Consider the following 26,916-nt stretch of genomic DNA (forward strand, 5'->3'; position numbering starts at 1 on the left):
AATAAAATACCTTACAGACAAGCAAATGCTGAGAGATTTTGTCACCACCAGGCCTGCCCTAAAAGAGCTCCTAAAGGAAGCACTAAACATGGAAAGGAGCAACTGGTACCAGCCACTGCAAAAACATGCCAAATTGTAAAGACCACTGATGCTAGGAAGAAACTGCATCAACTAATGAGCAAAGTAACCAGCTAACATCATAATGACAGGATCAAATTCACACATAACAATATTAACATTACATGTAAATGGGCTAAATGCTCCAATTAAAAGGCACAGACTGGCAAATTGGATAAAGAGTCAGACCCATCAGTGTGCTGTATTCAGGAAACCCATCTCATGTGCAGAGACACACATAGGCTCAAAATAAAGGGATGGAGGAAGATCTACCAAGCAAATGGAAAACAAAAAAAGGCAGGGGTTGCAATCCTAGTCTCTGATAAAACAGACTTTAAACCAACAAAGATCAAAAGAGACAAAGAACACCATTACATAATAGTAAAGGGATCACTTCAACAAGAAGAGCTAACTATCCTAAATATATATGCACCCAATACAGGAGCACCCAGATTCATAAAGCAAGTCCTTAGAGACCTACACAGAGACATAGACTCCCACGCAATAATAATGGGAGACTTTAACACCCCACTGTCAGTGTTAAACAGATCAATGAGAGAGAAAGTTAACAAGGATATCCAGGAATTGAATTCAGCTCTGGACCAAGCGGACCTAACAGACATCTACAGAACTCTCTACCGCAAATCAAGAGAATATACATTCTTCTCAGCACCACACCACACCTATTCCAAAACTGACCACATAGTTCGAAGTAAAGCACTCCTCAGCAAATGTAAAAGAACAGACATTATAACAAACTGTCTCTCAGACCACAGTGCAATCAAACTAGAACTCAGGATTAAGAAACTCACTCAAAACTGGTCAACTAGATGGAAACTGAACAACCTGCTCCTGAATGACTACTAGGTAGGTAAATAACAAAATGAAGGCAGAAATAAAGATGTTCTTTGAAACCAATGAGAACAAAGACACAACATACCAGAATCTCTGGGACACATTCAAAGCAGTGTGTAGAGGGAAATTTATAGCACTAAATGCCCACAAGAGAAAGCAGGAAAGATCTAAAATTGACACCCTTACATCACAATTAAAAGAACTAGAGAAGGAAGAAAGAGCAAACACATTCAAAAACTAGCAGAAGGCAAGAAATAACAGACCAGAACTGAAGAAGATAGAGACAAAAAAACCCTTCAAAACAATCAATGAATCCAGGAGCTAGTTTTTTGAAAAGATCAACAAAATTGATAGACCACTAGCAAGATAATAAAGAAGAAAAGAGAGAAGAATCAAATAGATGCAATAAAAAATGATAAAGGGGATATCACCACCGATCCCACAGAAATACAAACTACCATCAGAGAATACTATAAACACCTCTACACAAATAAACTAGAAACTCTAGTAGAAATGGATAAATTCCTCGACACATATGCTCTCCCAAGACTAAACCAGGAAGAAGTTGATTCTCTGAATAGACCAATAACAGGCTCTGAAATTGAGGCAATAATTAATAGCTTACCAACCAAAAAAAGTCCAGGACCAGATGGATTCACAGCCAAATTCTACCTGAGGTACAAGGAGGAGCTGGTACCATTCCTTCTGAAACTATTCCAATCAATAGAAAAAGAGGGAATCCTCCCTAACTCATTTTATGAGGCCAGCATCATCCTGATACCAAAGCCTGGCAGAGACACAACAAAAAAAGAGAATTTTAGACCAAGATCCCTGATGAGCATCGATGCAAAAATCCTCAATAAAATACTGGCAAACCGAATCCAGCAGCACATCAAAAAGCTTATCCACCATGATCAAGTGGGCTTCATCCCTGGGACGGAAGGCTGGTTCAACATATGCAAATCAATAAACGTAACCCAGCATATAAACAGAACCAAAGACAAAACCATATTATCTCAATAGATGCAGAAAAGGCCTTTGACAAAATTCAACAGCCCTTCATGCTAAAAACTGTCAATAAACTAGGTATTGATGGGATGTATCTCAAAATAATAAGAGCTATTTATGACAAAACCACAGCCAATATCATACTGAATGGACAAAAACTGGAAGCATTCCCTTTGAAAACTGGCACAAGACAGGGATGCCCTCTCTCACCACTCCTATTCAACATAGTGTTGGAAGTTCTGGCCAGGGCAATTAGGCAGGAGAAGGAAATAAAGGGCATTCAATTAGGAAAAGAGGAAGTCAAATTGTCCCTGTTTGCAGATGACATGATTGTATATCTAGAAAACCCCATCGTCTCAGCACAAAATCTCCTTAAGCTGATAAGCAACTTCAGCAAATTCTCAGGATAGAAAATCAATCTGCAAAAATCACAAGCATTCTTATACACCAAAAACAGACAAACGGAGAGCCAAATCATGAGTGAACTCCCATTCACAATGGCTTCAAAGAGAATAAAATACCTAGGAATCCAATTTACAAGGGATGTGAAGGACCTCTTCAAGGAGAATTACAAACCACTGCTCAATGAAATAAAAGAAGACACAAACAAATGGAAGAACATTCCATGCTCATGGATAGGAAGAATCAATATCGTGAACATTGCCATTCTGCCCCGGGTAATTTATAGATTCAGTGCCATCCCCATCAAGCTACCAGTGACTTTCATCACAGAATTGGAAAAAGCTACTTTAATGTTCATACGGAACCAAAAAAGAGCCCGCATTGCCAAGTCAATCCTAAGCCAAAAGAAGAAAGGTGGAGGCATCACGCTACCTGACTTCAAACTATACTACAAGGCTACAGTAACCAAAACAGCCATGTACTGGTACCAAACTGAGATAGAGACCAATGGAACAGAACAGAGCCCTCAGAAATAATACCACACATCTACAACTATCTGATATTTGATAAACCTAACAAAAAAGAAATGGGGAAAGGATTCCGTATTTAACAAATGATGCTGGGAAAACTGGCTAGCCATATGTAGAAAGCTGAAACTGGATCCCTTCCTTACACCTTATACAAAAATTAATTCAAGATGGACTAAAGACTTAAATGTTAGACCCAAAACCATAAAAACCCTAGAAGAAAACCTAGGCAATACCATTCAGGACACAGGCATGGGCAAGGACTTCATGTCCCAAATACCAAAAGCAATGGCAACAAAAGCCAAAATTGACAAATGGGATCTAATTAAACTAAAGAGCTTCTGCACAGCAAAAGAAACCACCATCAGAGTGAACAGGCAACCTACAGAATGGGAGAAAATTTTTGCAATCTACTCATCTGACAAAGGGCTAATATCCAGAATCTACAATGAACTCAAACAAATTTACAAGAAAAAAACAAACAACCCCATCAAAAAGTGGGCGAAGGATATGAACAGACACTTCTCAAAAGAAGACATTTATGCAGCCAAAAAACACATGAAAAAATGCTCATCATCACTGGCCATCAGAGAAATGGAAATCAAAAACACATTGAGATACCATCTATACCAGTTAGAATGGCGATCATTAAAAAGTCAGGAAACAACAGGTGCTGGAGAGGATGTGGAGAAAGAGGAACACTTTTATACTGTTGGTGGGACTGTAAACTAGTTCAACCATTGTGGGAGTCAGTGTGGCGATTCCTCAGGGATCTAGAACTAGAAATACTATTTGACCCAGCCATCCCATTACTGGGTATATACCCAAAGGAATATAAATCATGCTGCTATAAAGACACATGCACACGTATGTTTATTGCGACACTATTCACAATAGCAAAGACTTGGAACCAACCCAAATGTCCAACAATGACAGACTTGATTACGAAAATGTGGCACATATACACCATGGAATACTATGCAGCCATAAAATATGATGAGTTCATCTCCTTTGTAGTGACATGGATGAAGCTGGAAACCATGATTCTCAGCAAACTATCGCAAGGACAAAAAACCAAACACCGCATGTTCTCACTCATAGGTGGGAATTGAACAATGAGAACAGTTGGACACAGGAAGGGGAATATCACACACCGGAGCCTGTTGTGGGGTAGGGTGAGGGGGGAGGGATAGCATTAGTAGATATACCTAATGGTAAATGACGAGTTAATGGGTGCAGCACACCAAGATGGCACATGTAGACATATGTAACAAACCTGCACATTGTGCACATGTACCCTAGAACTTAAAGTATAATTTAAAAAAAATTAAAAAAAAGAATCACCACGATCAAGTGGGATTCATCCCAGAGGCATAAAAATGGTTCAATATACACAAATCAATAAATGAGATTGACAATAATAGATGAAGAAAAAGCATTTGACAGAATTCAGTATCCCTTTGTGATAAAAACCTCTCAACAAATTAGGTACAGCAGGTATGTACCTCAACACAATAAAAACCATATATGACAAACCTACAGCTAACATCAATTGAAAAGGAAAAAGTTGAAAGAAAGCTTTTCCCCTAAGATATGGAAGAAGACAAGGATGCCCAGTTTCACCACTTCTATTAAAAAAAAATTGGAAATCTTAGCCAGAGCAATTATGTGAAAGATATTAAAAGATATTCAAATTGGAAAGGAGGCAGTCAAACTGTTCTTGTTTGCAGATGACATTATCTTATATAACCCTAGACTCTATAAAAAAAAAACCTTTTAGAATTAATAAATGAATTCAGTAAAGGTGCAGGATACAAATCAACATGCAAAAATCAGTAGCATTTCTATACATAATAATGAACTATCTGAAAAAGAAATCAAGAAAAAAATCCCACTTACAATAGTTCCAAAAAAAATAAGATACTGAGGTTAAACCTAAGGAGATGAAAGATCTTTATAACAAAACTAGAAAATTGATGAAAGAAATTGAATCAGATACAAATAATGAAAAGATACCCTGTGTTCATGAATTGCAAGAATTCATAAATATAACCAAAGAATATGGTTAAAATGACCACACTACCCAAAGCAATCTACAGATTCACTGCAATCCCTATCAAAATACCAATGACATTCTTGACAATAGTAGGGAAAAAAATCCTGAAGTTTGTGTGGAACCGCAACAGACTTTGAATAGCCAAAGCAATCTTAAGCAAAAAGAACAAAGCTGGGGGGCACCATAATACCTCACTTTAAAACATACTACAAAGCTATGGTAATCAATACAGCATGATACTGTCATAAAAACAGAAACATAGACCAATAGAACAGAATATGAATACAGATATAAATCCATGCGTCTACAGCCAGCTGATCTTTGACAAAGGTAGCAAGAACACACACTGGGGAAAGGACAGTCTCTTCAATAAATGGTGTTGGGAAAAGTGGATTTCTACATGCAGAAGAATGAAAGTCAACCCCCATTTCTCATCATATTAAAAAAATCAATTCAAAATAGGTTAAAGCCTTAAAGGTAAGACTCAGAACTCTGAAACTACTAAAAAAATACATGGGGAAATACTTCATGACATTGGTCTCGTCAAGGATTTTTTTAGATAAGACCTCAAAAGCACAGGAAACAAAAACAAAAGTAGACAAATGAGATTACAGCTAACTAAAAAGCTTCTGCACATCAAAGGAAACAAGTAAGAGTGATGAGACAACCTAAAAAATGGAAAAAGATATTTGCAATCTATACATCTGACAGTGGTAATATAAGAATTAATAAGGAACCCAAAGAATTCAATACCAAAAAAAATTTGGATTAAAAATGGGCAAAAGACCTGAATGGACATTTCTCAAAAGACAACACAGAAATGGCCAATAAGTATATGAAAAAATGCTCAACATCATGAATCATCAGAAAATGCAAATCAAAATCACAACGAGATATCACCTCACTCTAGTTAGAGTGGCTATTATGAAAAACGATAGCAAGTGTTGGTGAAGAAGTGGAGAACAGGGAACCCTGACATATTGTTGGTGGGAATGTAAATTAGTACAGCCATTATGTAAAACAGTATGGAGTTTCCTAAAAAAAAATTACGAATAGAACTATCATATGATTCAGCAATCCTACTACTGGGTATATAGCTAAAGGAAATGAAATCAGTATTTCAAGAGATATCTATATCCCTATGTTTATTACAGCACTATTCACAGTAGCCAAGATAAGGAAACAACCCGAGTCCATCAAATGTATGAATGGATAAAAAAAAATGTGGTATCTATATACAATGAATGTAGTCCTGTCATTTACGACAACATGGATGAACCTGGAGGTCATTATGTCAAGTGAAATAAGCCAGACCCAGAAAATAAATACCATATGAATTCACTCATATGTGGAATCTAAAATAAGTAGATCTCATAGAAGTAGAGAGAATAGTGATTATCAGAGGCTGGGGAGAGGATATGGAGAGAGCTTGGTCAAAGGGCACAAAGTTACAGTTAAGACTGGCAGAATACTTTCTGGTGTTCTACTGCACAGTAGGGTGACTATAGGTAACTGTGATGTATTGTGTATTTCATAATAGCTAAAAGAGATTATTTTTAATGTTCTCACCACAAAGAAACGATGCTTGAGGTGATAGATTTGCTAATTACTGATTTGAACATTACACAATGTATACATGTATTGAAACATCACATTGTATCCCACAAATATGTATAATTATTACATGTTAACTAAAAATTTACAAAAACCTACAAAAAATTTATATTCTGAAAGCTTGTTTTATTCCAACAGAAATCAATTTTTAATAAATTTTATATCAAAATCACTATTGCTTGGGTTTATTTTTTTCTGGAATCCATAAACATTATATATTCTAGAATTATAGATATACATAATCATATTTTTGAGATGGATGACTTGGGAGAGTGGTCAAAGAGTATAAAAATTCTAAAAATAATATGTGAAAACCACAGGGAGCAGATGGAGAAGATTCACTATCAAAACACATGGTTCTAAAAGCAAACAGCATATACTAGTAGGTCACTGTTGGTGACCATTATTGAAGATGATAACATATTTTAAAATTTAAACTAATGCAGATGAAGAAGGAGTGTATAGTGTTTAAGGTAAGGATACAGCTTGTGAGACAGAGCCAAAGATCATGTCCCAGCTCTGCCACTCCCTCCCTAGCTATGTGCCCTTGGTCAAGTTTCTTAACTTCTCTGAACCCCTATTACCACATTCTATAATGTGGCTAAATAATATTGTTCACCTCAGAAAGGTTTGGAAAGATTACTTGAGATAAATGTAAAATATTTTCTATAAAATAGTTTCTGCCAAAAATAACTATTTTTGAGCATTATGAAAAAGAAGCAAAGAGACATTTGCAATATACAAAACTTGTAAATCCTTTCAATGTCACTGATTAACAAAAACTTGAAAGCTTTCTCTTGATTAAATTCAACATATATTAGTTACAGAGGGTGATGTGATGATAGGCAGGGGCAAGTTAAATACAGAGAATGTCCACTTGTCTGTGTGTAACAAGGACTAAAAGGGAACTGTCTTGCTACTAGGGAACCGAACAGGAAAATAGGATTGCTTTGTGAGAGAGTCGGAGGGAATGGATTGCTGTGAAAAAGTGATAAGTAGTAAAGGGCACTTTCATCCATTCAGTCACTATCCATCCATCACCCACCATTCATTCAACCCATCAATTCATTATTCAGCTCTTCATTGGGTTAAGGTTAAGCACAGAAAAGCTGTGTACATGCCTACATCCAAGAAGCACAACTATGACTTATCAATGAATGGGGCATTTACACAGAGTGAAAATGTGGAGTTATGGAGGGGAAAATATGGGGTTGAAATGGAAGTCAGACATGTTTGAAGATAGGGCAGGATATTTTCTGCCTAGGAGTGGCATTAGGCTCTTCATAATGAGCTTCTATGCCACTCTGACTCATGGCAGGGAATTTCTCTCAGGTGTAATGTGCCATAGAGAAATAAATCTCACCATCTTTTGGTCCTTCCTAGCTATATATATCTGTAAGGTCTAACAACAGCCAAGTTATCTGCAATAATCACTTTCATAGTACTGTTGCAATAAAAAAAAAAAGAAAGAGCTATGCATAGTTAACAGAACAGTTTCATGGGGTGCTCCATTTATCATAGATCAATTATATTAACTAGGGTAGGCTTAGAGTGACAAATATTCCAATTAATTTGTGGGTTATATTAGAAAGTATTAAACATACCATCTATTAAATTACAAAATAGCAATATAATAATGTAAAATACAATATTATCCCATAGCATTTTTAAGTATGCTAAATTTAATATTGAAAAGGCTGAGTATACATTCATAATACCATTCATCATTAAAAAAATTAAATGCGGCTGGGCGCAGTGGCTTACGCCTGTAATCCCACCACTTTGGGAGGCTGAGGTGGGCGGATCGTGAGGTCAGGAGATCGAGACCAACCTGGCTAACATGGTGAAACCCCGTTTCTACTAAAAATACAAAACAATTAGCCGGGCGTGGTGGCGGGCACCTGTAGTCCCAGCGACCCAGGAGGCTGAGGCAGAAGAATGGCGTGAACCTGGGAGGCGGAGCTTTCAGTGAGCTGAGATCATGCCACCGCACTCCAGCTTAGGTGACAGAGCAAGAATCCGTCTCAAAAAAAAAAAAAAAAATTAAATGCAATGCACAGTACAGTCTTGAGAATACAATATGTCAGAGGTATATTTAGGAAAAAAACACTCTTACCTAGAAAGGCATGAATTTATTATATGCAAAACTGTACAAAATGGCTCCAGGGATATAGAGTCCTAGTTTTTCCTCATATTTGTATACCTTAAAAGAAAGCCTAGTCTGCTTTAGATGTTGAATATGTATAAAGTCAAGACTATGAAGCAGCCATTTTATAATTTTTATATAAATTATGATTTCCAATCAAAAAGCATTCAAAATATTTATCAGAATCACATCTGGCATCCATGACTCACCAAGATAGATGCCTCAGAGAAGTCTTTGCTACAAGGTAGAAACTCAGGAACTAATCACTTTTGCTGTGGTAACTATTGCACTGCAATCATCACAGACATGGAATGAAAAGGAAATACTAATGACCTGGGTTTATTATTTGTTTGAAAGAGTATTGCAAGTATTAGAAGAGTACTCTAAGAACACCTCACCACTTTGGGTGCTTTGTGGCAATGAGTGCACATAAAATATTTGTTTTACCAAAAATTTCTAATAGCATTGTCCTTTTTTGATGGGATAGGAGCGGAGTAGGCTGAGGGAGACAAAGGTCCCGCAGGTTAGAGGGAGAACTGTTTTAACTGATTATGATGACTTTGAATACATGGAAACAGAATTAGCACTATAAACAAACAAAAGGATATTAAGAAGCTGTACAAATACAGTTGTCTATCTAAATGCTAAATAACAGTAAATACTGTAGATAATGTATGTTGTTATCTACTGGTCAGAATTCATGAATTAGAAAATGTAAATAGGAAGACTAAGAATTAACAATTTATAAGGATCCAGGATGTCTCCTACTGAAATCAGCACCCATGCATTTTAGATTCAGAACAATTTTTAATCACTTAACTTTAATCAAAATAAGCAAAAGTAATGATATGTTAATCTTTATCATGAATGAATCTCAGAAGTTCTTGTTTAGGATTATAGTTGAAGGTCTTAATATTTCCTAAACTTAATTCTTAAAAACCATTTATAATATTTTAAAATTTTCAATGTTAATGCTGAATAGTTAATATCCAATTGAATAGAGCATTTTTCATTTAATTAAATAATTCATTTAATATTATTCATTAGTATTTATAATGTGACTGGCACTGCTATAGGCTTGAGAGATATAATGGTGGACAAAATACACCAATGGAGTTCTGGTGAGGGCACATGAGTAGAATGAATACCATGTCAGCAATAGTCTGCAATGGAGAAAAATAAAGCAGGAAAGCAGGGCAGAAGTGCTGGGGGTAGGGTTTACAGTTTTAAATAGAGTGGTCAGGGAAGGCCTCCAGGAGAGGGTGATGTGGCAAAACCAGAAGGTGGTATGGGGGTGAGTCATGAGGAATATCATGCAGAAGGATAAGCAAGGGCAAAGGCCTCAGGAGGGACAATTTGCAGAACACCAAGGAGGCAATGTGACTGGAGCAAAGGTGCATTTATAATGTTAGAAACAAAGGCAGGATGCTTTGGACATGCGCTCCTTCATTTATCCATTATCTGTCTTCTAAATGGCAGTTAAACAAGGACATGTTAATATCCAACTCTGTGTCTCTCCAGAGCTTTTATCTCCCATTTGTATTTCATTTTGTCTTCTAACAGACATCTCAAACTTAACATGTCCCAAACAGAACTATCAATTAACAGAACTCCAGAGTTCCTCTTCCTACTCCTTTCCTACCTCATCAAATGGCGCTGAGTTGTTCAAACCAAAAATCTAGAAATCAGTCTTCTTTTTCTCTTCCCCTCAACATCTAATCCATCAGCATTTCTTGTCAACTTTGTCTCCAATATGTGCTAAATAAGACTACTTCTATCCATTTCCTGGTGGTTTCCCTGGTCCAAGTCCCCATAGCTTTTGCCTCTTAACTAGTCTCCTTGAAGTTTCCAGTTACATTTAGAATAAAATCCAAACTCCTTGTTACCTTTGTCCACAAAGCACTACAAGACCTGGCCAAGTGCCAGCCTTCTTTTTGTTCCTTGAACATCAAGCTTACTTTTGCCTTAGAATCTTCACTTATGTGTTCCATCTGCATGGAGCACTTTCCCCAAAAACCTTCTACAACTTCACTCAAGTCTCAGATCAGATGTAACCTCCAACGAGCTACTTAAAATAGCCCTTCTCATTTCCTATTATAGCCCTTTGTTTAATTCCCTCAGAGCTCTTACAACTTTCTAATAATTCCTTATTAATTTAATTGTTTTTGTCTTTCTTCCCTCAATAGAATTTAAACTTCATGAGAACAGGGTTTTTGTATGCTTGACACTTGGCTATATGCCAAGCATATAATACACAGCCAGTCCAAATAGTAGGAACTCTAAAACTATTTTTTGAATTCATTAACCAACGCCTTGTACACAATAAAAATATTTCATTATAAAACAGAAAGGCAACTAAATGGAAGGAAAACGAATTGCTCCACAATTTTAAAGAATAAACAGACTGAACTATTTGACTGAATCCTATGTATGTACCATACAATTCAAAGAATATCAAAGTATTATAATGCAGCACTTACATCTAATTTGCCCATATTATACATATTAATGTACTCTATATTTGTATTTACTGGATAATTTCTGACTGGCAATGACAGTGATATGGTACAGTAGTACATTTAAGAGAGAATATCTGCAACTTCAAACACTTCTCTGTTTTATTGATTTTTTGACTAGTGTTCAATGTCCCTTTTTAATGAAAAGGGCTACTTAACAAAACAGCAGCCAATTTTCAACTATAAGATACAAACAAACAAACAAGAGTGCCATTAATGTAAGACTGTGGACCAAAAGCCAATCTTAAATGATTTACATAATAAGACCAAGTACAGAAAGCATAGCACCCAGAACTTTCTGCTTTCTAGCTTCTTTTATAATATAATCATCACCTGTTTATTTGAAGGCATTTGATTTTTAAAATTCTTTTGTGAGAGAGAATATGAACATTCAATTACCAATTAGCATTCAGACTAAATGTAAAATTTACATTTCCACACACGGCGCATCTGATTTACTTTCCAGATCAAACATGAACAAGAAACAATTTTAATTTGTCAGATGGTTACTGAATACACCTAGCCATAAAACAAAGGAAGCATAATTGCTATAAATGCTTTGAAATCAGCTCCACGATGGTTAATTTAGAATTAACATCTGAATCTTAACCAAATATTATAAGGCTTCACAAAACAACTTTAATGTGGGGTGTCCCTGCCTTTCTCCTTTACTTTACTAAATGTCATTGATTACTGTGCTAGGTACTGGGTGTACTCATTGAATCATATTTGGGGTTAACCATCAATGACACTATCTTTAAGTTGTTCAAGATTTTCTAGTATGTTTATAACTTTCACGAATGACAGTTTTCCATTTTCATTAGTTCCTTTATTTTTTATAGGATTATTTAGATCTGACTGAAAATTCCAAGGCCCAATTCATCATGCCCAGTATTCTCCCTTTACTTGAAGAAGAAAGTGTGATCTCCTTCTGAAGATGTGATACACAGCAGTTAGCATGAGATCCGTATAACTTATAAATAAATTTATATGACATTTACAATAATTCAATCTGTAAAAAATGCTGACATTCTGTATAAGGTTTCTGTTTTCCCTTCAGTTTTATAGCTTTTATTGATTTCCACTACACCTAGTATTACATACAAAATTGATACCCATTTTCTCTGTCTAATTTCTATTGACTTTTTGTCCTATATAATTTAATAAGAGATAACACCGTATAGGAATTCTAGATTTGATATTCAGAGCCTACGTAGAAAGAGACTCAAGATTAAAATACAGTTTAAAAGGAAGATATAGTAGGGCAAGACAGAAAACATGTCTTCCAGAAGATACACCTTCCTTGATTATTTCTTAGCTATGAGAGATATTTATGGGTTGCAGATGTTCCAAATATGAGACCAGGGCCCAGAACCTCATCTGACACTTACCAGTAGCAGCAAGTATTTATTGGGTAGTTTCTATGACTCAGGGACTGCTCTAAGAATTCTGCAAATGATAACTTTTGGGCCACTAATACCCTGCTAAAATGAAAATCTAAAGGTCTTTTCTTGGTCTTCTTTTGTATTATATTTTAGTATCTGCCGATGGTTTCTGACCACCTTTTAGCACCCATTTTTCTCCCTCCTTAGCCCTCTGTCAATCTCCATTTTACACCTTCTTGTTTGGAGGGCTCATCTCAGTCTTGACCTCTTCCCTCTTAAAGGGCTCTCACACCTGCCTTGGCTTTTTCCCTCATCTTAGGTCTGCTAAATGTGATGGCTTTGTTGTCTTTACAGCACGATTAATGTGATAACTTTAAAGCGTCTCAGTACCCAATCCAGCTCCCTCTCCTGATTTACCTATCTTTGTGAATAGTAGCGCCCTTTTTTAGGTAATTCAGAGTCAATTTTTTACTTTTTACTCTCTCTAGTTTCAAACCAATCAGCAAATTTACTGATTCCCTCTACATACTGATGTAGTCCAGCTCCGGCTCTCACCACCTCATGCCCTGACCTGTCTCCTGAGTGGTTTCCACCTTTAGAAAATACTGCATTTTAAGAGCGTTTAAATCTGCCTCTCTTTTAACATCAAAATCTCAGGCACTTCAGAGGTTCTAATAATCTTCCTCTGAACTCCTACTGCATGCTCAAGAAGCATTACATTATGCATATCCCACCAGACCAGAAGATTTTGTTCAACTTTACTTTCTGAAGTTAATAAAAAAGGTATTAACAAAGAGATGTTCAAAATTGTTCTACTATTTCCCATCACTTCTACAGAATAAAATCAACATTTGTTCATCTGTTATTCATTTGGTAATCCAATGGACTCCCAGGCCATTTATTATGCTTCTACATTTTTACAGAAACTGTCGATTCAACCCAAAGTGGTTTATTCACTAGTCACTAACCAAACCATTTTTATGTCTCCACATATTTTTAGCCAAAGTCCAGTACAAAATCGCACCACTTCCATGAGGCTTTTGTACCCTTTCTCAGCTTAGGATAATCTATGTTTCCACAAGACTTATTAGCACTTTTTCCATGGCATTAATTTCATAATCAACAATGAAATGCAGTTTGGTTTCTCTTATATTGTGGCAGTTACTTGTTGCTTTACTCTTGTATTTTTTTTTAACATATTCATATTCTGTCTTCCCAACTGGACTATAAATTTCTTTCTTTCTTTTTTATTTATTTATTTATTTTTTGAGAGGGGGTCTCACTCTGTCCACCCAGGTTGGAGTGCAGTGGCACGATCACTGTTCACTGCAACGTCTGCCTCCCAGGCTCAAGTGATCCTCCCACATCAGTCTCCTGAGTAGCCTGGACCACAGGCTTGTGCCAACACGTCCAGCTAATCTTTCTGTATTTTTGGTAGAGATGGGGTTTCATCATGTTGCCCAGGCTGGTCTCAAACTCCTGAGCTCAAGTGATCCTCCCGCCTCAGCCTCCCAAAGTGTTGGCATTACAGGCGTGAATTATTGCACCAGGCCTGTAAAATTCCTAAAGACAAGGATGTTACCTTTAAAATTAGTTTTCTTACATAGTATTCAGCACAATATTTAAAGCATAATAGAAGTTTAATTTTTTTCAGAGGTCTAACTTTTACATTTTATTTGGTGTTAAAGACCCTGTGAAACTACACAACCTCTTCTTTCATTCTTTAAAAAAATTTTTTTTAGAGATGAGGTCTCACTTGTGTTGCCTAGGCTAGAGTGCAGTGGCTTGACCACAGCTCACTGCAGCCTTGACCCCCTGTGCTCAAGCAATTCTCCTGCCTCAGCCCCGAGAAGCTGAGACTACAGATACAAACCACCACACCCAGCCATACACGACCTTTTCTAAATGAGTCGTTCATGCCACTCAGAAAATAGTATCAATTTTACATGAACTCAAAAGTTCTATGATAACTTTTTTTACTGGGCAGTAAGTATATACTTTGGTTTATTTCTTGCCATTGTTGACTACTACTTCTCTATAATTTACTTTTTTGCTATTAAATTAACATATTATTCTAGCCACATAACAAAATTTGGAAAACAGGGAATAAGATAATCTATTCTCCTACATTAACAAAACCATTATTACCCTTTGGCTCTGTTCCTTTCTAGTCTTCTCTTTTTTTTTAGACAAGTGAGCTGGGAGCCATTTAAACACTTCTCTTTGGTACAGACTTCTTGTCACTTACATCACTTATTTAAGCATGTGCACTCTTTATCAAATGAATGGTAAATTTCTTGAATCATGCTGACTTCCTGGCTGTCAGTCACTTCCCTTGTTTGGTTCAAAGGAAGTAGGTGGAAAGGAAGATGGAGGGCTGGATGCAATTCACAAACATATTCAAATGTACACTTTTCACAGGAAAAATGCATCTTTTTGATGTGTTAATATTCATATTTTTGGACCCAGCAGTCTTTTTTGCCAATATTCAACTAAAAATACATGAACTTTTAAAAAGCCAATGTGTGATATTTATTAAAAGTGTACTATTAAAAAAGTTTACTGATGAACTACCCAAAGCTATTAAAAACACAGAGCAATAGATTTGTTTCTTAATTTGACTGTGTCTTATAATCTGCACATCTTAAAAACACTAACATGCAAACGTTTATGTTTAGCAAAATTGTAAAAAATCCTCAAAGTAAAGCTACTAATAATTTTGTTAAAAGTAAGGCATTTTATGATATAAAACACACGATCATAAAAGACATAACTTTAATTTGGAGTTTTTAACCAGGGTTTAAGGGGGTCAGAGAGATCTCTGTACTCCCTGAAAATTATATAGTACATATACACTTTTTTCCTAAAGAGAGACTTGCAGATAGAGCTGTTATTAATCTAGCTAATCAAATTAGCCAGCAAATTCCAAAAAATAACGTCATGTGTTCTATCACTTGACTACTGGCACTAAAAACTGTAAAGGCAACAGAAATTTACTTAAAATTAACATAATATTCAATATAACTAAAATACAGGACAACATAGAGATTCATGTTAAAATTTCCATGATATGACATTATCAAACCTCCTGGTTTAGCTGTGTTGGGATACATCCATATGACACTGAACAGTGACTTGGTTTAGTCAGCTGCATACAGAGCAGCAGAGGCAACAAGAACAAAAAACATGTAAGTCCAATGAATAGACTCAAACTACAATTTGAGATGAGGTTCCACTATGTTGCCCAGGATGGACTTGAACTCCTGAGCTCAAACAGTCCTACCAAGTAGCTCGGGCTATAGGCAAGAGCCACTGTACCCAGCTCAAACTCTAACTTCTTGTGCTCTTGCTATAAGCCTGTCACTGTGCTTCATTTACATTGTGCTATTCATAATAGCCTTTAGAGGTGGATATTACTGTCATTCCCATTTTATATATGAAGAAGCTGAGGTATCTGAACATGGTGATGTCTCATCTACATTTTGAGGAAAGCCTACGGTGGTTTATTGGCATAATGAAGGATCAGCGGGATGGGAACAAGCACTGAACAGCTTTTAGGTGGGGCAGACCACTTTCCCATCTCATACAATTACTCTGACAAATGATAAAAAGAGCCACATATGCTTTGGAAGTTCCTGACCAATGTGAACTTGATTGTGCAGAATCTTACGGAAAACAGAAATTCATATGTCCTCTTTTGGGTAATTCATAATAGACATTACTCTGCTTTAAAATTAAGTTGTAAATAAAAATGGCTTTTAGTATTGGTTTTAAGAGGTCAGATTAACTCCTTCACTTCTATTTGTTCCATATGTTGTATATACGTGAAGAATTTATGGTAATTAATACCTGGTATTCTCTAGAAAAAGTCTCAGTAGATTTTCTTGTTTTGCGTATTATTTCTGCAAACAGTATCAAACTATTTTTTAAACACATCATAAATTTCTCCTTATTTCATTAAGGAATTGACATGTCATGTACAATACTATTATGGAATAGGCATCTTTTGAAGCTATAATAGCTCTGAAGACCCTGGAGTTATTTCCTGCTATGGGGAATTAACATAAATAGAAAGAAGGAGAGAATTGGAAAGGCAAAAGCCTTTTTTTTTTTTTTTTACCAAATCTTACCAAAGTCTGCAAATGATGACTGTCCAACCACCATCATATTTTGAGGTTTTTCCAATATAGTACTGACAGAGAAGTTTCCATCCTGTTAAATGAAGAAAACTTTGAATTAGACCATCTTAATCCACTCATTTGTTAAGTGTAAAACAAAGCATTCTAACTGAACTGGGGAAATAAATAACTTCAGTATTTTGTTGTATTGCACAAAAATTATTCCAATCTCCTGTTTCACTTTTATTTTGAAGCAAAGGAAACTCCTGTGAGTTGAGGAAGAAAATATGAATCTGGTATGCTTTCCTTGCTGTCAATTCTAGTATCTTTTACCAAATCATCACCATAATTTCAGAGAGTAATAATTTCAAGTACTGTGGAAGGCTTTGGAAATATAAAGAATTATAAAACTAGTTCCTATCCTCAAAGAGCTTACAGTCCAGTTGGGAGATAGAATATAAGTCAGAAAAATAGGATTTCTGACGGTAACACATAATTAGTATAAGTACAAAGACATGTTTTGCAGATTTTAAGGGAAGAAGATTCTGTTGGGAACAATTAAGAAAAGATATTGAAATGAGAGGAGAATTTCATTGATCCTTAAAGGGCCAATCCATCAACTCAAGTCTACATATCAATGAGAAGAGAAGCAAAGGATTGCAACAGCAGCCATGTGCTGACTGAGAAGCAGAGGTGCCTAAGCTAAATAGAAAAGGAGAGCTTATCAGCGATCCTTTGTTTTACTCACTCTTTCCAAACAAAAACAGCACACATCTGATTACCAAAAATAATATGCATTTCTTTAAATTATTGCCTTTCCCTTCTTAATTTTAATTATTACATAAGAAAAAGAAATCAAAACAATGAATTTGAAATTCTGAGCTCTCAGGTTTGTACAGAGTTCTTCTTATCACTGACCTCTCTATTTTCTGTTTGAGATACTGACTCTGATTCCTACATACTGTATACAGGATATCTGTACACTTTAAAATGAGTTTTTCCTTCTTTGCTCCTCTAAGGATACTGTAGATCTGTCTGAGTGAAAAAACGAGCACTGGTTTTCTCCCTTATGCTCTCTCACAAGAATCAACAGACATAAGAGTTCTGTGACTAAATGTGGGGGACTTCTCCCCACCATAAACAAACAATCATTTCTGCAGTGGATACCACCTGGCTGTCCTCTAATTCCACAGGTTGAGGGCTCAGTCCCTCAAATTACCCCAGACACCAGTCCAAAGTTTGGACCTCCAGTATTTCTGCCTGACCAGCTTCAAGTTGGGACTCACACCACCCCCTCTTTGGATTCACAGCTGGAGTGGCTCACAGAACTCTGGGAAACATATTTACTGAGTTATTATAGAGGATATTACAAAGGATACAGATGAAGAGATGAGTAGGGTGAGGTACGGAAGGGTCACAGAGCTTCCATGCCCTCTCTGGGCACTCCAACCTCCAGGAACTTCCGCCTGTTCAGCTATCAGGAAGCTCTCAGAACCTAGTTCTTTTAGGTTTTTATGATGGTTTCATTATGTAGGCATGATTGGTTAAACCGCTGGCCATTGGTGATTACTTTAACCTTCAGACTCTCCCCCCATTCCTGGAGGTTGTGGGGAAGGGCTAAAAGTCCCAATCCTCTAATCATGTCTTGGTCATTCTGGTGACCAGTCACATTCTGAAGTTATTTTGGGGTTGCCATCCACCAATCAACTCATTAGCATACAAACAGACATCCCTTTGGAGATTCTAGGTCTTTCAGAAGTTCTATGTTAGGAAATGGGGACTAACGCCAAATTTGTATTTCATATTATCACAATCTGCAAGTTGGTTTCTTAAGAAATCACTGCTGATCTTTACAGAGAAATGTTATAACAAAAGCACAAAACCCAAATGCTTGAGGACCATGAGTAAGGAAATAAGATTTTTCATGTGACAAGCAATGTTCCAACCACTTTAACACTTCATTGTCCCTGTGCAGAAACATGTTTCCCCTCCCATTATTAAAGCATCTGATGTATTTTTCAATGATTTTCTATAGACATCTTATTTAGTAAGGGTATTAAGCCTTAGGCTTTCCCTCCAGTCTTACCTAGAACCTGAAACTGCACTAGAGACGTGTCATAGTTGCCAAATCCCTAGCTGAAGTGTCAAGTGCTTTTTCATTTTAGAAAGATCACAGCATTGGCCCGGTGCAGTGGCTCATGCCTGTAATCCCAGCACTTTGGGAGGTCGAGGTGGGCAGATCAGGTCAGGAGATGAAGACCATCCTGGCTAACACGGTGAAACCCCGTCTCTACTAAAAATACAAAAAATTAGCCGGGCATGTTGGCGGGTGCCTGTAGTCCCAGATACTCAGGAGGCTGAGGCAGAAGAATGGTGTGAACCCAGGAGGCGGAGCTTGCAGTAAGCCGAGATTGCACCACTGCACTCCAGCCTGGGTGACAGAGCGAGACTCCGTCTCAATAAAAAAAAAAAAAAAAAAAAAAAGATCACAGCATTGGTCGGGCATGGTGGCTCACACTTGCAATCCCAGCACTTTGGAAGGCCGAGGCACGCAGATCACTTGAGGTTAGGAGATCAAGACCAGCCTGGCCAACATGATGAAACCCCATCTCTACTAAAAATACAAAAAAAAATTAGCTGGGTATGGTAGTGCACACCTGTAATCCCAGCTACTAGGGAGGCTGAGGCAGGAGAATCACGTGAACCTGGGAGGTGGAGCGAGCAAGTGAGCCAAGACTGAGTCACTGTACTCCAGCCTGGGTGACAGAGCAAGACTCCATCTCAAAAAAAAAAAAAAAAAAAAAAGATCACAGCATTCAGCATTGTGTAGAGTGGATAGAATGTTTCATGAATGAATGGAAAAATCTCTCTTAAAATATATCAGCCTTCTATGAGATAAAGCTGAATATCAACTCAATATACTAACTGAAGTGAACAAATTACCCCACTGAAGGTCTATGAATTTTGGTAAATATATCTAGAAATATATAGATATAACCTCATGATTTATCTCTATCAAGAAATATTGAAGTAACAGCCTTCCATGTCTTCTAAGATGCCACTTTCACACTGAGCATCAATAGAAGAGCAATGCCCACTTTCAATTGCTGGAGGAAAAGAATACATTCTGGCCATAGTGAGAGTAAGGAGAACACATTAGACATGTGACAGAGTTGGGGGAAAAGACAACACTTTATTAGACAACTTTTCCATTATTATCATCGCTTGTTCTTTACTTTGCTTAGCAGTATAAACATATATAACTTCATTTCCATTCAGCTTACATATTTAATATGTAATGAAATGATTTAATAAACTGCATCATCAATATATTTTATCTCAATAGATAATACATTTTAAAGTGCAGCATAACTACGCTCATTTTCAAAGATGAAGCTGCTCGGTAGCTATTAATGAGGCAGGAGAAACATGATCAATACTGTTTTTCATTTTGAACATATTCTGGGAGAACAGTCTGGTGCAAAGAACACTAGAATTGGAGTAAGGTGAGGTGGGTTCCAGTCCTTTTTCCTTGAAAAGTTATGTCACTTTGGGACAGCCACTCATCGTTCTAGGCTTCAGTTCTTCAGTTGTTAGAAGGGATTAAACATACTGTCTACTTGCAGGGTTCTGGAGAGGTCAAATGGAATGAAAGACAACAGTGTTCTGCAAAATGCAATGTATCAGGCACCTATATGGTGCTGTCATAATGGCAGTCCTGTGCTTATGATCTGAAAGTGCTTTTTTCACAGGATGCCATTTGGTACTCATTTACTCCATGGTCTGACTCTCTCTTTTACTTTTGGATTGGAATCTCCACCTATTTGTATATTTATGTTCTTTAGTATGAGAGTAATTTTGTTATGAAACAAACAATACTACTTTTTTTTATACTGTACTATTTTTAAAAAACTGATAAATAATAATTATACATACTCATGGGGCACACAGTGATGTTGTGATACTTGTATAGTGATTGGATCAGGGTTTTTAGCATATCGATCATCTCAAACATTTATCATTTTTTACTATTCAGAATATTCAATATCCTCCTTTTTTTTTTTTTTTTTTTTTGAGATGGAGTCTCGCTGTGTTGCGCAGGCTGGAGGGCAGTGGCGCGATCTTGGCTCACTGCAACTCCGCTTCCTGGGTTCATGCCATTCTCCTGCTTCAGCCTCCCGAGTAGCTGGGACTACACACACCTGCCACCACTCCCGGCTAACTTTTTTTGTGTTTTTAGTACAGATGGGGTTTCACCGTGTTAACCAGGATGGTCTTAATCTCCTGACCTTGTGATCCGCCCGCCTTGGCCTTCCAAAGTGCTGGGATGACAGGCGTTAGCTACTGTGCCTGGCCTCAATATCCTCCTTCTAATAGCGGCAGGAGGCAGACAAATTCCTAGGCAAATAGGGATGGGTCCCCGGTGAAACCCGACCTTCAAACCAAAGAAAAACTAAAGCCTGAAACCAAGCAGCCAGTTCCGGGTAAAGTCCCCAACCAGAGTGAGAACTTCCTTGATGCCTCTTAGACAATAAAATGGTGCTTTTCCCAGGCCGCCATGGACCAATCCACATGCACTCCCCCATTCTGAGCCCATAAAAACCCCAGACCCAGCCACACATGGGGATTCCCTGCTTTTGGGTAGGGGCTGCCCACTTCCGGTCCCCTGTCCACTGAGAGCTATTCTGTTGCTAAATAAAACTCTTCTCCACCTTGCTCAATCTCTGGTTGTCCACTGTAACACCCCCTTTAGGGCCCTGCAGTTGCTGGTGTCTCCAAGTTTTTAAATGCCACTATGCTCCCGTTGTCCAAACGCTGGCACCTAAGTCAGAAGCTGCTTGTAGTATGCCTGGTTGAGCCTCAGCCTTGCATGGAGTTGGCTCCTGGGGCAGCTGCCCTGCACTTGCTTGCTTATACACCCCTCATCATGCAGTGCCTGGCTTGCCCACAGTGGGTGTGAGATTAGGACTGGTAGTGCGAGCCAAACACAGCCTGCCGGGTCGAGAGGGCAGAGCCAGCCCAGTGGTTGTAAGTGAAACTTGAGCAGAGGCCCCACCAGCGGTGGAGGTCTCTAGCTGGCAACGTGGCACTGAAAAAATCCTGTGTCAATTCCAGGTATTTGAAACTATATATTACTGTTAATCGCAGTCATCCTGTCAACTGCAGTGCTATGCAACACTAGAAATTATTCCTAGTTAGCTGCAATTTTGGATCCTTTGACTGCAGCATGTTCTTACCGATCTGCACTGTTTCCCTGCAATCCAGAATTCAACGAACTCACTAGGGGCTTCTGTTGCAGTCATCTCTTTACCTTTTCTTTTCTGAGTTGGTTTCTGGAATTATTGTGTACTAATTTCAATGACTTAAGGGTAGAAGGTTTAGAAACAGATTTCCTAGCTCAACTCTCAGCTCCACTGTTTGCTAGCCATGAGGCAGGAATAAGTTAGTCCTTCTTTAAGCATTCCTTGACTTATTAAAAAATGTATTTTTACAAGGATTTTGTGAGGATTAAGGAGATAATCCATATAAAATGCTCAGTATAGTGGCTAGCACACAGCATGCATTTAATGTTAGTAATAGTAGTAGTAACACTAGTAGTAATGCTGTTACTACTGCTACCACAACTACCAAAACCACTGAAGCAGTTAACCCACACCTGTTGACAAGAAGACTTTCTGCTATTTTCTACTTGAATTCCAACCAAATGTGTCATGTGGTAGCAAGTAGCCTTTCATGGATGACTACCAATGCTTTGGCTTTCATGTTTAATATTTAATGTTAAAACTGCCATATTTATAAAGGTAAAAACTGACCATGAAGCAGTATGTAATGACGACTGCATGCCCCTATCTTTATTTATGTAAAGCAGTGGTTCTCAACTGAGGCAATTTTAGTCCCCTGAGAACATCTGGCAATGTCTGCAGACATTTTTGATTGTCACAACTGGGAGGTGGTTACTATGAACTAGTGAGAAGAGGTCAGGGACACTGCTAAACAATCGACAATGAACAAGACAGTTCTTCACAGAAAGAATTATCTGGCTCAAAATGGTGACGTGCCAAGGCTGAAAAATTCTGACATAAAGGGTGTCCAAGGATCTGGTTTTGCCACTCTTTTTTTTTTTTTTTTTTTCCTGAGACGGAGTCTCGCTCTTTCACCCAGGCCGGAGTACAGTGGTGCGATCTTGGCTCACTGCAAGCTCCACCTCCCGGGTTCACGCCATTCTCCTACCTCAGCCCCCCAGTAGCTGGGACTACAGGCGCTCGCCACTGCACCCGGCTAATTTTTTGTATTTTTAGTAGAGAGGGGTTTCACCGTGTTAGCCAGGATGGTCTCTGGTTTTGCCATTCTTCACTCTTCCTCCACGACACTTACCTACTTTCTTCCTTGAGTTCTGTTCCTACATTTCTAACCACTTCCTTGACATGTCTCTGTTTTTTGCTTTTTTAAAAAAATTTTTAATATAGAGATGAGGTCTTGCTCTGTCGCTCAGGCTGGAGTGCAGTGGTGCAATCATAGCTCACTGCAGCCTCAAACTCTTGGGCTCAAGCAATCCTCCTGCCTCAGCCTCCTGAGTAGTTGGGAGACATATCTCTATTCTAAAATAATTTTTTTCCTGCCCAAAATTAGTTACTTCTTTTGTCTTTTCTATTTCTCTTTTTATATATATATTTTTTGAGATGGAGTCTTGCTCTGTTTCCCAGGCTGGAGTGCAGTGGCATGATCTCACTGCAACCTCTGCCTCCCGGGTTCAAGCGATTCTTCTGCCTCAGCCTCCCAAGTAGCTGGGACTACAGGCATGTGCCACCACACCTAGCTAATTTTTGTGTTTTTAGTAGAGATGGGGTTTCACCAGCTGGCCAGCCTGGTCTTAAACTCCCAAACTCCAATGATCTGCCTGCCTCAGCCTCCCAAAGTACTGGGATTACAGGTGTGAGCTACTGTGCCTGGCCTCTATTTCTCTTATTGCTCACCAGAAGAAAACACAAGTAAGCACTGTGTTAATGGTCATCCCATATTCTCATATCTAACCCTTTTTGTCTATTTCCAACATTTCCTTCTTTAATCATTCATCTCTTTCCCAGGTTATTATAAATTCCTCCTAAATTTACTATAAACTTTAATCTCCCTACGTCCAGATGTTGCATGCTAACCTATCTGATATACAGTGGCCAATTTAATTGCAATAATGAAGGCTCAGTTCATCTCACTCTCAGTCCTAAAACAATAGCTTCTCACTAGATTTTTAAGAGATCATATTACTTAGTTTAGAGATCAAAGCTCTTGCTGATCTTGTATAAACCAATTTTTCTAGTCTTACATTTCAATATCTCTTTTATGTTCTGGCCTAAATCAGCTACTTTATACCATCTGGATGTGTTTTGTGTCTCCTGTGCAATTTCTTGCCTGCCTTTTCCTCTTTCTTTCTCACTTCCAAATCACTAAAATCCTTTAATTCATACTAGCCATGTTGAATACTACATCTTTTTTTTTTCTTTTTTTTTCCTTTTGAGATGAAGTTTTACTCTTGTTGCCCAGGCTGGAGTGCAGTGGTGCAATCTCGGCTCACTGCAACCTCCACCTCCCGGGATCAAGTGATTCTCTTGCCTCAGCCTCAGAGTAACTGGGACTACAGGTGTGCACCACTATACCAAGCTAATTTTGTATTTTTAGTAGAGACGGGGTTTCACCATGTTGGCAAGGCTGGTCTTGAACTCCTGACCTCAGATGATCTGGCCGCCTCAGCCTCCCAAAGTGATGGGATTACAGGTGTGAGCCACCACACCTGGCCTAAATACCACATCTTTCTTGAGGCCTTCACTGATAATTCTGGAATCAGATAGAAGCAACTGCTCTTTGAATTCCTGTAGCATAATGTATATCTCATCATACCAGCCAGGGTCATCCACACTCACATCCCAGCTCCTAGCCTACAAGCCCTATTCACTTCTGTATCTGCCAGAGCACTACCATGGGGCTGTACATGCAACTGATACGTAAGAAGATTTGTTGAGCTTTCGTTCTTCTACTGGCTAATGTGGTTTTATAGGTTTTGAGATTTTTTTGGCAAATTAGTATGTGACTGCAAAGTCTCTGTCCAATCTCTAATTGAAAATGATCATTCATTTTATGAAAACCAAACTTTATCTATCCTAGTTAATTCTGAATCTACTAATGATTAACTATTGTTACTGTGGAAACTGAGAAAGATTATCTCCTTGACCAAACTTTGGTTAGGCTCCTCCGAGAACTCTGCTTAACTTATCCCAACCACTACCCTGCCCAAGTAATTTCCCTTCCACTGACCCCCATCCTGCTCATTGGTTATAACATCCTGATTTTCCTTGTATTTGGAGGTGAGTCCAATCTCTTCCCCCTACTGCAAAACCCCACTGTAGGAGCACTCTCGAAGAAAATCTGCCTTACCATCTTTAACAAGAGTTTAAAAATACTTTTTTCTTTAAAAGTTACTTACTGATCCAGCCCTTTATAAGAAGAAAAACCCTTAGTCCCCATTTTCTAACAGTGAATTTATTTGTTTTCTTTAAAGAAAACAATAACAAAAGACCCAGTCAAAATCTATTTTATTCATCAAGAATCTTCTCCTATTGAGTTGCTTCATTCCATTAAGTTTAAATCAGCCTAGACTGAAAGAACCTCAGATACTTAAGGGTGTTTCATTATGTTCTATAGATATTCTAATTATTTATAATGAGGCTTCTCCCGACCCTCAGATACAAGTTAATCAAATACACCTCTCATTTTCTAATACTAGAAGATTCACTTGTGGTAGCAATGAAAGGCCACCTGCAAACAAACTTCCCCCAGCAGTGGGGACTTAATGTATGGCAGTCATAAAAATATAGCAACCATATTTCTATTATCAGAAAAACAAATATAACTGCATTTTTAAAAAAAGTAATACATTAAATAAGTCTTTTTTGATTTGGATGTCTTACTTCCCCTTGCCCCATTTAAAAAAACAACAAAAAAAAGAATCAAATTGCTGAGCTTAGAAGTAGTCAGAAGCTCTGATTTCATCTAAACAAAGCAACCCCCCATCATAGTTTCCTTCCATGAAGAGATCTGAGTCATGACCAGCATCACTTACCATATTATGAGGGATGGCTGACAATGAGTCTGAGTCTCCTTCCATAAGTTTGTGCTTTACATTTCAAAAATCTGCTTATTTTTTATCAGCATTTTAATAAAATTTATAAAAGTTATGGGTTTAATTTGGATTGAATAAAATACAATCAGGAGTTGCAGATGGGAAATCAACAGACCTAAAATTAAAATTCGATAAATGCCTACTGCGTGTCAGGCATGTTACACAAACTGTTTCATTTGATCTTCATAAAGATCCTGTGAAGCAGAGGCTCTTACGCCCATTTTCTGTGTGTGGAAAGTGGGGTTCGATACTTGGCCAATACTTCACGAATGTCACTGTGATGGCCAGTTTGGTCTGGTCTCAGATCCTGTCTTCTACTATGTAGCCTGAAATTTAACTTTAAAATTTCAGGTTGTTTATTCTTCATTAATTAATCCATCATATAACTCATATCAAGCTAAAACTAAAACAAAATCATGACATCATTTTGGGAATCTTCTACTTACAATTAAAAAAAAAAAACCCTATTGGGAAAGATTTCTTAATCCTAGTCAACCTGGCAGTAAGTTTGGTGTTTGTTGTGTTATTTCTTTATATAAGCCTAAAGGCAAAGGGGAAAAATTGGTCTTATTAAAATAGTTTTTTTCATAAACCATCATGCTGACAAATTAAATGACAGTAACTCTCTCAACAGCTGACAGCACAGCAGGGGTCCTGTTAACATGCACATTAGGGCAGCCTGATTGGTTTAATTGGCAGTCATGCCTAAAAACCTGCAGAGTAACTGATGCTGAATGAATCACTTCCTTCAGAAATATTCAGTAGTTTGAATGCAGCAATGCAAACAAAGGCTCTTAAAGTTTTCTATTTATTGTTGAAATCAATCAAGTGATTATTTTCATTTTATTTTCTAAAATTGTGTGCTTTTACTGAAAGCCATCATTTTAAAATGCTTCAAGGAAAAGATTTCTTACCAAATTTTCCCATATTTCAAACTGGAAGGTACTAGTGGTGGCATTCAATGTCGTCAGGAATAAATCTAGAAGGAAAAATAATAAAA

General features: G+C 37.6%; 1 protein-coding gene across 6 annotated transcripts in view; it reads right to left on the minus strand.

Annotated features, from left to right (window-relative positions):
* The window catches only part of ITFG1 (integrin alpha FG-GAP repeat containing 1), a 304,948-nt gene that overhangs the window by 192,731 nt on the left and 85,301 nt on the right, over window positions 1-26,916 (minus strand). For all 6 annotated transcript variants that reach the window (XM_031003060.3, XM_055366735.2, XM_055366738.2 and 3 more), the window contains 2 exons: window positions 26,831-26,895; window positions 16,757-16,838 (listed from right to left, as the gene is read on the minus strand). In XM_031003060.3, coding sequence (XP_030858920.1) covers window positions 16,757-16,838; window positions 26,831-26,895 — 147 coding nt within the window. The remainder of the gene's footprint in view (window positions 1-16,756; window positions 16,839-26,830; window positions 26,896-26,916) is intronic.

This window comes from Gorilla gorilla, chromosome 18 (genome assembly GCF_029281585.2).
Source record: "Gorilla gorilla gorilla isolate KB3781 chromosome 18, NHGRI_mGorGor1-v2.1_pri, whole genome shotgun sequence".
NCBI classification, from domain to species: Eukaryota; Metazoa; Chordata; class Mammalia; order Primates; family Hominidae; genus Gorilla; species Gorilla gorilla.